General features: G+C 40.8%; 1 protein-coding gene across 1 annotated transcript in view; it reads left to right on the top strand.

The window, feature by feature from the left end:
- LOC115379195 (NACHT, LRR and PYD domains-containing protein 12-like) overlaps nucleotides 1-13,614 on the top strand; it is a gene marked incomplete at its 5' end in the record, with an annotated part of 39,129 nt that overhangs the window by 7,207 nt on the left and 18,308 nt on the right. The window contains 3 exons of the mRNA XM_030079915.1: nucleotides 4,965-5,135; nucleotides 9,294-9,467; nucleotides 11,870-12,043. Of these exons, the coding sequence (XP_029935775.1) occupies nucleotides 4,965-5,135; nucleotides 9,294-9,467; nucleotides 11,870-12,043 (519 nt within the window). The remainder of the gene's footprint in view (nucleotides 1-4,964; nucleotides 5,136-9,293; nucleotides 9,468-11,869; nucleotides 12,044-13,614) is intronic.

Here is a 13,614-nt window from a genome sequence, read left to right as displayed (position 1 = left end):
CTTTTTTAATTGTGTACCCCACTCAATTTCAGCAAAATAAATGTTTTACCCCAAAGAGGCCCCCTCACACACACCCCTTCCCTGAAATGGTACAGTCTTCAAGTGCACGTCTTTTTCTCCATCGGAGTTTGCTGCTCCGCCTCCGGTGCACTGTGTAGGAGCTATTGCCTTAATAGCTTGCTAGCCTTATGTTTTGTTGAAGGGAAGGGAAGTAAATCTGGGTGGCACAACCCCTCCAATCGTTTCACCTGCACCACCAAGAAAAAAAAAATACAACAACTGCAACGGCACCGTACGAGTCCAAAAGGCAGAGAAACTTTCCAGCTACAGCAGCGCACTGACATAGATTGTGTTGTTACAATTGGCCTTATAGTTCATGTCTCTTGTAGTCAATGTTTCTTGTATTATTCAGAACAGCTTGACTGTTAGTAGAGGGCAGATAAAGCTGGAGCCACACATATTTTCTCTATCTTGTTTGTTAGGTCTATTGCATTAGGCAAGGCAAGGCAAGGCAAGTTTATTTGTATAGCACATTTCAGCGACAAGGCAATTCAAAGTGCTTTACATAGAGCATAAAGGCATTAAAACAATATAAAAGAACACAAGAAAACATACATAAAAACAATTAATAAATAGAAGCTAAAAGGAGAAAGGCATTAAAACAATATAAAAGCAACACAAGAAAATATGCATAAAAACAATTAATAAAAAGAAGCTAAAGTTAAAGGAAGTTAAAAGTTACAGTGCAGTGTAAAATATTAAACCTTAATGTGGTTTAATGGAAGGCAGCGGCAAACAGAAAAGTCTTCAGCTGTGATTTAAAAGAACTGAGAGTCGCAGCAGATCTACAGTTTTCTGGGAGTTTGTTCCAGATATGTGGAGCATAAAAACTAAACGCTGCTTCTCCATGTTTAGTTTTTACTCTGGGGACAGAAAGCAGACCTGTCCCAGACGACCCAAGAGGTCTGGATGGTTCATAATTTAGCAGCAGATCAGAGATGTATTTTGGCCCTAAACCATTTAGTGCTTTATAAACCAACAGCAATATCTTGAAGTCAATTCTTTGACACACAGGAAGCCAGTGTAAAGATCTGAGAACTGGAGTGATATGATCCACTTTCTTGGTCTTAGTGAGGACTCGAGCAGCAGCATTCTGAATCAGCTGCAACTGTCTGATGGATTTTTTAGGGAGACCTGTGAAGACAGCATTACAGTAGTCAAGTCTACTGAAGATAAATGCATGGACAAGTTTTTCCAAATCCTGCTGAGACATAAGTCCTTTAATTCTTGATATATTCTTAAGGTGATAGTAGGCTGACTTTGTAACTGTCTTAATGTGGCTGTTGAAATTCAGGTCTGAGTCCATGACTACACCAAGATTTCTGGCTTGGTTTGTGGTTTTTAACATTATTGACTGAAGCTGAGCGCTAACTTTTAATCGTTCTTCCTTGGCTCCAAAAACAATTAATTCAGTTTTGTCTTTGTTTAACTGAAGGAAGTTCTGACACATCCAATGTTGATTTGTTCAATGCACTTACTCAGTGCTTGAACTGGACCATAGTCCCCTGGTGATATGGTTATGTAGATTTGTGTGTCGTCAGCATAACTGTGGTAGCATATTTTGTTGTTTTCCATAATCTGAGCTAGTGGGAGCATGTAGATGTTAAACAGAAGAGGCCCCAGAATGGAGCCTTGGGGAACTCCACATGTCATTTTTGTCCGCTCAGATGTGTAATTACCTATGGACACAAAATACTCTCTGTCCTTTAAGTAGGATTCAAACCAGTTTAGCACTGTGTCAGAAAGCCCCAACCACTTTTCCAGTCTGTCCATTAATATGTTGTGGTCAACCGTGTCAAATGCAGCACTGAGATCTAGTAAAACAAGCACTGTAACTTTGCCACTGTCAGTGTTTAAGTGTATGTCATTAAATACTTTAACAAGAGCGGTCTCAGTGCTGTGGTTTGATCGAAATCCTGATTGGAAGACATCAAAACAGTTGTTTAGTGCCACGAAGTTGTTCAGCTGTTGAAAAACGGCTTTTTCAATGATCTTGCTTAAAAACGGGAGGTTTGATATGGGCCTATAGTTGCTCATTAGTGAAGCGTCTAGAGTGTTCTTTTTTAGGAGTGGCTTGATAACTGCAGTTTTCAGGGCCTGTGGGAAGACACCTGAGAGAAGAGATGTGTTGACAATCTGTAGAAGATCTGGGGCCATGCAATTTGAAACTGTCTTGAAAAAGCCTGTAGGCAGAATATCAAGGCAGCAAGAGGAGGATTTCAGATGTTGTATAATGTCCTCCAGGTTTTTATGGTTGATCGGATGGAATTGTGTCATACTACTCAAATTGATTTTAAGTGGACACAGGGACAACGCATATCCTGCACCTGATATAGAGGCATTGACTGTTTGTCTTATTTTCTGAATTTTGTTGGTAAAGAAGGAGGCAAATTCATTGCAGGCCTTGGTGGATAGAAGTTCAGGGGCCATGCCCCTGAACTTAGATACACGCCCAGCCAACACACACACACATAGCATCGCACATTCTAGCAACAGGGCATGGACACTGGTTGGCCTGTCCATGATTAGGTAACTGGCCAATTACACTCAGTTGCGTTCAAGTCCAACCTATTTACGGGGCAGGCCCAAGCCCAAGAAGATAAATGTGCATCATTTCCTGATATCGGGGTTCATTCTGATGGAGATCCTGCGAGAGCTCTGTCACTCTGAGACCAGAGTCACATCACGGAATCGCGGAATTAGCCAAATAAAACGGTATCTATTTTTAACGCAGAATTTGACATAACAACTGCACCGCCGCACTGCACGAGCCAAAAGGCAGAGAAACTTTCCAGCTACAGCAGCGCACTGACATAGATTGTGTAACAAAGTGAAGAGCTGCCACTCTGCTCTATTTTCACTGGCTAACAGCAGCACACTGGCCTAGCTTGTCTATTCAGAGAAGAGGCATCACTTCGGCTTATTTTTCAATCTGTGTTATCACAGGCATACTACTGCTCATTCATTGTTAGTTGAATTGTTAGGTCTGTTTGATAAGTAATTTACATTATTTACATTACTTAATTTACATTAATTACATTACATTACCAGACGGCGATTCTGCTTTACAATTTGATTTTATGACTGCAGGATCAAAAAGGTTTTCCCAGGTTGTGTGTTTTGTTAAATTAGAAGACAATAACAAAATAAGAATGGAGCAAACAAAAAAACAAAACAAAACACGTTTTTATAAATAAATAGAGATTTTAAAAGCATACATGATATGTTTATTACTCTGTTGTTAAAAGGACTCGAAAGGACTTGAAACTCAAACTGTAGGACTTGGGACTTGACTTGAGACTTGTCAGTCTTGACTTGGGACTTGACTCGGGACTTGCCTGTCTTGACTTGGGATCAACTCCCCTCAAATTGTTTTCAAACTCCCAAAAATCCCAGAAAGACAGAAACCCTGCCAGTGTCTTTCTTCTTCTTCTTCTTTTATTTTCCGGCAGTATCAACGCTACTTAGCCAGTGACTGAGTCATATCACCGGCCACAGGCAGGCCAGGGTTGCCAGATACTGCGACAAATACCCCCCACAATCTGACTTGTTTCCTTCACTGTAAAATCGGGAGATTAGCGGGAGAAATTACTGACCGGGAGCATTGTGGGAGATAGGGTTAAAAATAGGGAGTCTCCCGCGTGAATCGGGAGAGTTGGCAAGTATGTGGTAGACTGAAAGCGTCTGAGGACTTTTCACTGAGCCATTCATTTGTTATTTATGGATGTACCTATGGCTGTTTTCACGTCTACCGTATTAAGCACTGAATTTGAATTATTTTGGCAGCAGCACAGACACGTGCACTGGCACCTTATATACTGTGTCCTGGTAGGCTCAACTAGATGCTTCCACTATTGGGTATGGTTAATAAATTATTATGTAACAAGGTCTCACAGATAAATAATATAGAATATAAATTTACAGCTACTATTTACAACTATTTACATAGTACAATTACGTTCCACAAAATAACCAAATGAAACATAATTACAACAAATATTTAGTACACCAACTACCAACTCCCCCCTTTCCTATCCTGCCACTTGGTCCCTCCCGGAACGTTTATTTGGGTGCTGGTACCACCCGGGATCCTTCTGGCTGAACACCCTGGAGCGGACACAGACCAGGACAGGTGAGGACAGGTAACAGACAACTAACACGGTGTTTTTGCTCAGTAATGCACTTGCACATTTCTTTTGTGATCTTACCGCACCTCCGTTTCTGCACACAGTGGAACACTTGCTAACTGACTTATGAACAAATTATGAACCAAACGTCCCCCACAAGTGTGGCGTCAGCGACTAATTCAGTCTTGCTTCTTTCAGGTGGAGCCAAGTGCTGACGACAAGCCCAACCAGAAGACACACATCACTCACGGCTTCATACTGTTAAATACACATGCTATAAATTATTCAATGAATAGACACAATAAACAGTCTGTATAACATGCAAATATGCAATGTGCAAATTTTCTGTGCAAACAATAAAGTGCAAATATCCCAACTAAAGTGCCATCATTAAAGTGCGTAGCTCAGTTGTCTGTTTACAGTGCAATTTATACAAACCAAGTTGTGCGATATGTACAAGGCTAAGCCGTCACTCACTGGTAACGATGTTGATGTTCATTGTCTATTTATTTGTGTTTTTCATATTTTGATGTCTTTTCATTTCAGGTGTTATCTTTATCTTTTCATTTACTCTGATGGTTTTGTAAAGCACTTTGGAACTTTCCTTTAAAGGTGTAACATAAATATGAACTAATATTATCATTATTATTAATAATATAATTGTTATAATAATTATTTCATTGGTCTGTCCTGCCTTTTTGAATATTTTGAAAAATCTGTTAACTGATAAATATCCAAAACACTGGAAATTATAGCTACATATTATTCTCTATTCAGATTGAGTGGCTGCAGGTTGTCAGAGAGCAGCTGTGCTTCTCTGGCCTCGGCTCTGAAGTCCAACCCCCATCTGACAGAGCTGGACCTGAGTAAGAACCAGCTGCAGGATTCAGGAGTGAAGCTGTTGTCTGCTGGACTGGAGAGTCCAAACTGCAGATTGAAGACTCTCAGGTCAGACTGCACTTTTTGATGATGTGTGAACATGTAATATTCTGTTAGCTGAACAGGAGTTTTACAGGCTTACATCTCAAATTGTTGTCAAACTGTATTTTCACACAATCCTTGTGTGTTGAAGATAAAGTGTGGGGCGAGTCGGGTGCACTGCGGGTCCGCGTCTTCCTAGAATACCTTTTTTTTTCTTTCTCCCTTACCGCACCTTTCCTCTTGTTTCCCCGGATTTGGGGAATTAATGTATTAACTTCAGTTCAATCACGCAACCTTTTCTTCCGCCTCCTCTCCTCTCCTCCACAGTCAGGCACACACACACGAGTTGCGACACCCCTTCCTCAACATGCTGCCTGTGTTTTCTCGACGATTGAAATGGCGCTGTAGAGACGGCAGCCTCTCCAGTATCTCCACAGTACCGAGTGTCTTTCTCTCCTTTTTGTTCTTTTCTATCTATATATCCTATGGATATTTTAACCTTAAAACCAGTCATCTTGTTTATTCAAGAGAGGAATTGCTGACCTTAAAGACAATGGCAAAAGCTGGAGAACGACATCACATACCGTCTGAACTCAGGATAGTGGGGCGGCATAGCTAAACTATCGTTCATTTTGTGATAAAAGCACCAAATCTGGTACACTCATTGCTGAATATATGTTGAATGAATCTGGATTTTGGGCCACTGCAAATTTTTATTCTGATGACTGTGGCAGCTATTTTCAAAACTGGCCCCCAGTGGTTACTGGCATGGAATGCTTTGCCTACCCTACAGCTGCTGTTTCATGTTTTCAGCACCACAAATATAATTTAGAGACATTTTAAAGTGGGAAAAAGCTTTATTACAGTGTAACAGAACAGAACATAAACTTTCATAGGCTCTCACATTCCCCTTCACAGTCTACGAATCGTGTATTTTAAAAATTCTACAAGGGCAAAATCCTTGTCCTGAGTGTGTGACAGTGATGGAGTGATAAAATAAATAAAAAAAAGAACCACATGGGTAAAGAAGACATTTAAGTTCTAAAAAAGCATAATGAAACTAAATTAAGTTTCTTGCTTTCAGGAAGTGTTTTTTTTTTAAATATTTGTTTTTAGCTAAAAAAGTCACAAAACTACAGTAAAATAAATTTGGCTTGTTTGCTGTCACTAATGACATGGCTTTTTTTTTTATCATTATCAGTACAGCATTTCAAAGAATATCAATATTTTCTTACCCCTACTATCTATGAAAATGTAATTTTGTTGAAATGTCTACATTCTACAATACATCATTTTACAGTGTCTTACTCTCCCACACTCAGCTTTGCTACATTCCAAGCTAACTACCTAGCTTAACTAACTAGTTTTGCTAGCTTGAAAATTTACCTCCCCACAGCGTTTTCATTGTGTCCTATTGTAAATTAAATGCAGTAAATAAACTCCTACAGTAAGTAGAAAATACATTCATGTCAGCTGTATAATGTTTACAAGTATTGCTTCAAACTAAAATCACATAGCATACATGTAGACTGTAGTAATCTGAAGCTAACAGTCATCCAAACTATCTCAGTTAGCTTAAATGCTAAATTGTGATCATGCAAACAAGTGAAAACGGACACTTTAAAGAGTGCAAATACACACCAGGGCCTAAACAACACTGTAAGAAGAGGTAAGTAACATGTACATATTAATTTCATTACTTGAAGCATAACTTTCATCATCAATGACTGCTACACCACTGTAACCATACTGACAACCGAGCAGAGAATGTCTAATATAGGGAGAAGTGCCACTCTCGTCTGACTTCCGGGTCTCGGAAACACGTCTCTGTCCATGTGAGGGCGCTTGCGGGCGAGTGCAGAATGAATGGGAGTCTATGGGGACACACCCCTAAAAATCCACTTTTCTCTGGAAATAATTTTTTGTCAAGTAATTTGAATACTGTTTTCAAAAGGGGGGACTAAAAAATACACTCAGCTGAATAATGGATTTTTTAAGTTCACCTATCTGTTCTAAAAAGCCGTTCAAAAAGTGTGATGACGTCACACATTGAGAGGTGCTGCTTTACGGCGATTTCCAGAGCCCGTCTCCGGAGAGCAGACGGAGACACTCGAGAGAGCCGTCTGTGCTATATTAGACATTCTCTGTACACACAAATATCAACTTTGATGGAAAAGCCCTCCTTAAGAGTGGTGTTTCCCGTTTCTCTTGGTCTTCAGGTGCCATCAAGTGGTTTCCCTGGTCGTAAACAGCCGCAAGTCTGTCACTGACCAATCAGCATTCATTAGCAAATGCTAGCGTGTTATGGCCAACAACAGCCCAAACTGTAGGAAACTGAAAGGATATAAGTTCTCGCTAATTTCACTTTTAACCTATAATCCATATTGAACTTTCAGAAACTACAACAGTATTTGCGATTTTTCAAGCATAAACAGGAGTAAGAGACAAATTTAGCCGTTTAGCTCCATAGAGCCCCATTCATCTGCACTCACCCGCGATCACCCCCAGTGGAATTACGGTGGAACTGCAACCAAGTTCGATACAATGGGGGTTAATGGAGAGTGGCAAGGCTCGTCGTAGACGGGCTCTGCAACTGAACATGGAGAAAAGAGGAAGGAACTGCATAGATGTCCACTTCAAAATAAAAGCTTAAATGCTCAAAGACTACAACTTAAAGAATTCTTAACACTGTATCTTTCACAGATTAGGCATGATGGGATGGAGTTGATATGTCCAACTTTTCCCATCCTGATCACATTCCCTCAAGGTAACTGTTGTCTTGTAACTGTTCTGAACCTCAGCTAAACCTTTAGGACCTCTTGTTTTTCATTGATTATTATTTTCATCATCTTCACACACTTTTTCCCAGCTCACCTACTTCCCATGCAAAACTTTGTGTAAACTCTGCAGGCTGACAGACGACCACGCCAAATGAACATTTTGTGTATTTCAGGATATTTTCTGTCTATAGTCCCTCAGACTGAGCCATATGAACACAGTCGACTGTCACCATGTTTTTGACTGAATACCGTGATATCCATATTGATGATGATGAGTACTTTATTGATCCTTCACAGGAAACTACAATACATTGTTGCAGCAGCACACATTCATACATAAATAAATAAATAGATCTAAAAAAAAACCAAAAAAAAACACCCATGCAGACCTTAAAAGAAAGAAAGTGCTTATGCATAGAAGACCTATTCCAAATGCTCATTAAACAGTTTAATTGCAGCAGAGAGGAAAGACCTCCTGCAGTGTTCCGAATTGCACTTAGGTGCAATCAGTCTGTCACTGAAGGTGCTCCTTCTGATCAGATATTGTGAGGATATTGTTAGGATGACTGGTTGGTGCTTGCATGAAAGTGTAAATTAGTGCTAAACAGTCATTAGTAATATGGATATGATGAGTGAGCAGGCTGAGGCCAATAACAGAGCAGCGAGGACGTCTAATAAGTTGAGAAAACTGCATCCCTTTACTGTAATGCAGCCTTTAAAAGCAGGAGAGGACAACACTGATGCCATAAGATATTACCATATCCCAAATCCCACATGATATCTGATCTCATATCACAGTATCCATATTATATCAATATATTGATGGGCCCACCTCTACTGCCATCACCCGGTCAATCTTTTTATTTATTCATTTATTTTTTAAATGTTATTTTTATTTTGGAAAAGCATTCCTTATATATTGTCTCACCTGGTATTAAATACTCTAATATTCAGCTCACACAGCAAGCTCTGGCCATGCAGTCCAACTGGTTGAATTCCACTGCACTTCACATATTCTCTGCCAACTCTTGTCCCAAATCTGAAAATGAGCCTCCTTCTCCCATTTCTTTGTTACATAAAGCGTATTTTCAGAGCGACACTGGAGAATATTGTAATTGGAGATCATTGTCTGTGTTTTTGTGTTTTTCATATTTTGATGTCTTTCATTTCAGGTGTTATCTTTATCTTTTCATTTACTCTGATGGTTTTGTAAAGCACTTTGGAACTTTCCTGTAAAGGTGTAACATAAATATGAACTAATATTATCAGTATTATTGTTAATTTAATTGTTATAATAATTATTTCATTGGTCTGTCCTGCCTTTTTGAATATTTTGAAAAGTCTGTTAACTGATAAATATCCAAAACACTGGATATTATAGCTACATATTTTATTCTTTATTCAGATTGAGTGGCTGCAGGTTGTCAAAGAGCAGCTGTGCTTCTCTGGCCTCGGCTCTGAAGTCCAACCCCCATCTGACAGAGCTGGACCTGAGTGAGAACTGGCTGCTGCAGGATTCAGGAGTGGAGCTGCTGTTTGCTGTACTGGAGAGTCCAAACTGCAGACTGAAGACTCTCAGGTCAGACTGCACTTTTTAATGATGTGTGAACATGTAATATTCTGTTAGCTGAACAGGAGTTTTACAGGCTTACATCTCAAATTGTTGTCAAACTGTATTTTTGCACAATCCTTGTGTGTTGAAGATAAAGTGTGGGGCGAGTCGGGTGCACTGCGGGTCCGCGTCTTCCTAGAATACCTTTTTTTTTCTTTCTCCCTTACCTCACCTTTCCTCTTGTTTCCCCGGATTTGGGGAATTAATGTATTAACTTCAATTCAATCACGCAACCTTTTCTTCCGCCTCCTCTCCTCTCCTCCACAGTCAGGCACACACACACGAGTTGCGACACCCCTTCCTCAACATGCTGCCTGTGTTTTCTCGACGATTAAGATGGCGCTGTAGAGACGGCAGCCTCTCCAGTATCTCCACAGTACCGAGTGTCTTTCTCTCCTTTTCGTTCTTTTCTATCTATATATCCTATGGATATTTTTAACCTTAAAACCAGTCATCTTGTTTATTCAAGAGAGGAATTGCTGACCTTAACGACAATGGCAAAAGCTGGAGAACGATATCACATACCGTCTGAACTCAGGATAGTGGGGCAGCATAGCTAAACTATCGTTCATTTTGTGATAAAAGCACCAAATCTGGTACACTCATTGCTGAATATATGTTGAATGAATCTGGATTTTGGGCCACTGCAAATTTTTATTCTGATGACTGTGGCAGCCATTTTCAAAACTGGCCCCCAGTGGTTACTGGCATGGAATGCTTTTCCTATGCTACAGCTGCTGTTTCATGTTTTCAGCACCACAAATATAATTTAGAGACATTTTAAAGTGGGAAAAAGCTTTATTACAATGTAACAGAACAGAACATAAACTTTAATAGGCTCTCACATTGCCCTTCACAGTCTACGAATCTTGTATTTTAAAAATTCTACAAGGGCAAAATCCTTGTCCTGAGTGTGTGACAGTGATGGAGTGATAAAATAAATAAATAAAGAACCACATGGGTAAAGGAGACATTTAAGCTCTAAAAAAGCATAATGAAACTAAATAAAGTTTCTTGCTTTCAGGAAGTGTTTTTTTTTTTTTTTTTTTTTTTTTTTTTTAATATTTGTTTTTAGCTCAAACAGTCACAAAGCTACAGTAAAATAAATATGGCTTGTTTGCTGTCACTAACGACATGGCTTTTTTTTTTTATCACTATCAGTACAGCATTTCAAAGAATATCAATATTTTCTTACACCCCTACTATCTATGAAAATGTAATTTTGTTGAAATGTCTACATTCTACAATACATCATTTTACAGAGTCTTACTCTCCCACATTCAGCTTTGCTACATTCCAAGCTAACTACATGCTCCAAGCTAACTACCTAGCTTATCCACCTAAGCTGAGTTCCGATCCACAGTGTACTGCAACAGAGCTCCCAACTCCCTGCACAGGGAACGTCGGCTTAGGAAACTTCACTTCACGAATTTACTCCAATCGGAACACCCTGCAACGTCACAGCTGTTTCCGGCCGAGTTTCCAAAACACGCCCCGGTGAAACGTCTTGTGAAATGTTATTTCATTCATTCACATTACCGCTGTCATTTGCAAGATGTGCGGTTGTCATTCCTAAATAACCGTCACGTCTCGTGCACCCCGTTGTTGTCAGCGTAATCAACTTAGCTTAACAAGCAAAAACTTATAAATAAATGTGATTTCATTGCAAGATGTACGGTGTCATTCCTGAAGAGATTCGTATCACATCATTTACAAATTGTGTGTCATATTGTATCTTGATAACTGACAGATTATTTTAAAATCCTTAATAATGACGGTGGTGAGAGAAATAACCGCCGCGTCTCGAGTCGCCTCGTCGCCATGACAACGGGCAGCATATGTCGTTCAAAGCGAGGTGGTTCAGTTAACCGTTGGTTCGACTCGCCGGCGCGCAATGACTGATGGGTAATATGCGTTGGCAAATTGGGCGAAGTGAGGAGCCGTTGTTCACTTATTCCCTGCACAGTTCACAGGACCCTTCGAACTGCTCCCTGTGGTTTGGAATCACAGTGAACATGGCGGCACACCCTGTGTAGTCCACTGTGCAGGGAACTACAGGGCGATCAGAACGCACCTCTAATTTTGCTAGCTTGAAAATTTACCTCTCCACTGTTCTTCACAATAATTATTTTTCTCGTTAGCCTTTATCTATGATGTTCAAAATGTATACATCCAAAAACTAACATACTTTATTCATAATTATTAAAGTTGAAATAAAATGTTTAGGCCTACCTTGATGGACTGTCTACTGCACTGTTTGTCGCAGGAAGCTAGCTAGCTCGTTGGCTAGCTTTAAAAATGAAAACCGGTTGACTGATAAATATCCAAAACACTGGAAATTATTGCTACATATTTTATTCTTTATTCAGATTGAGTGGCTGCATGTTGTCAGAGAGTAGCTGTGCTTCTCTGGCCTCGGCTCTGAAGTCCAACCCCCATCTGACAGAGCTGGACCTGAGTGAGAACTGGCTGCTGCAGGATTCAGGAGTGAAGCTGCTGTCTGCTGGACTGGAGAGTCCAAACTGCAGACTGAAGACTCTCAGGTCAGACTGCACTTTTTAATGATGTGTGAACATGTAATATTCTGTTAGCTGAACAGGAGTTTTACAGGCTTACATCTCAAATTGTTGTCAAACTGTATTTTTGCACAATCCTTGTGTGTTGAAGATAAAGTGTGGGGCGAGTCGGGTGCACTGCGGGTCCGCGTCTTCCTAGAATACCTTTTTTTTCCTTTCTACCTTACCGCACCTTTCCTCTTGTTTCCCCGGATTTGGGGAATTAATGTATTAACTTCAATTCAATCACTTTTCCCCAGAGTAATTATTTTTCTCTTTAGCCTTTATCTATGATGTTCAAAATGTCTACATCCAAAAACTAACATACTTTATTCATAATTATTACAGTTGAAATAAAATGTTTAGGCCTACCTTGATGGACTGTCTACTGCACTGCTTGTCGCAGGAAGCATATGCCAGCTAGCTCGTTGGCTAGCTTTAAAAATGATAACCGGTTTTACCAGCCCACAACCCCCCCCCCAAAAACACACACACACACACACACACCTACACCCCCACCCCCCACCCCACCCCACCCCACACACACACACACACAGAGACCTTCCTCCTCCCCCCTCCCCTCTCCACAGCCTCCTCCCTGCATCACTTTACACCCGGTCAGGGGAGAACTGAGGAGGTTTACCCTGGGAAAGCAGCAGCAGGCCCAGACACGGTGTCCCCTCGGCTGCTTAAGACCTGTGCTGCTGAACTGGGTCAACCGCTCCAGCATGTCTTCAGCCTCGGCCTTCAGCTGGGGAAAGTGCCCACGTTATGGAAAACATCCTGCATCATTCCTGTTCCGAAAAAGCACCGGCCCAGCGAGCTGAAAGATTACAGACGGTGGCATTGACATCACAGCTGATGAAGACACTGGAGCGGCTCTTCCTCAGTCTCCTCAGGCCCCAAGTGCAGCATGCCCAGGACCCGCTACAGTTTGTCTAGCGGACAGCTGTTGGTGGATGCCATTCTCCATCTTCTACATCGCACTTACTCCCACCTGGATAAGGGAAGTGGCTCAACGAGGATCCTATTTCTGGATTTCTCGAGTGCTTTTAATACCATCCAGCCCCTTATGCTGCAGCACAAACTGATGAGGATGCAGGTGGACCCCTGTCTGGTGTCCTGGATCTCTGACTATCTCACCAATAGACCACAGTATGTCAGGCTGTGTGCAATATGCACTTCAGGAATTCCCCTGGTTCTCCTGATGTACAGTCTGGGCCTGGTCCAACTATGGATTCACAAAGGATTCCAATATTTTCTTTGATGAATCATCAGGGACAAAAATCCCATGTGGGCATATCAGTGCATTCTGGGATCTTTCACAGATTAGGCATGATGGGATGGAGTTGATATGTCCAACTTTTCCCATCCTGATCACATTCCCTCATGGTAACTGTTGTCTTGGAACTGTTCTGAACCTCAACTAAACCTTTAGGACCTCTTGTTTTTCATTGATTATTATTTTCATCATCTTCACACACTTTTTCACAGCTCACCTACTTCCCATGCAAAACTTTGTTTAAACTCTGCAGGCTGACAGACGACCACGCCAAATG

Source organism: Myripristis murdjan, chromosome 20 (genome assembly GCF_902150065.1).
Source record: "Myripristis murdjan chromosome 20, fMyrMur1.1, whole genome shotgun sequence".
Classification (NCBI taxonomy): Eukaryota; Metazoa; Chordata; class Actinopteri; order Holocentriformes; family Holocentridae; genus Myripristis; species Myripristis murdjan.
This window is presented reverse-complemented; position numbering and strand designations above follow the sequence as displayed.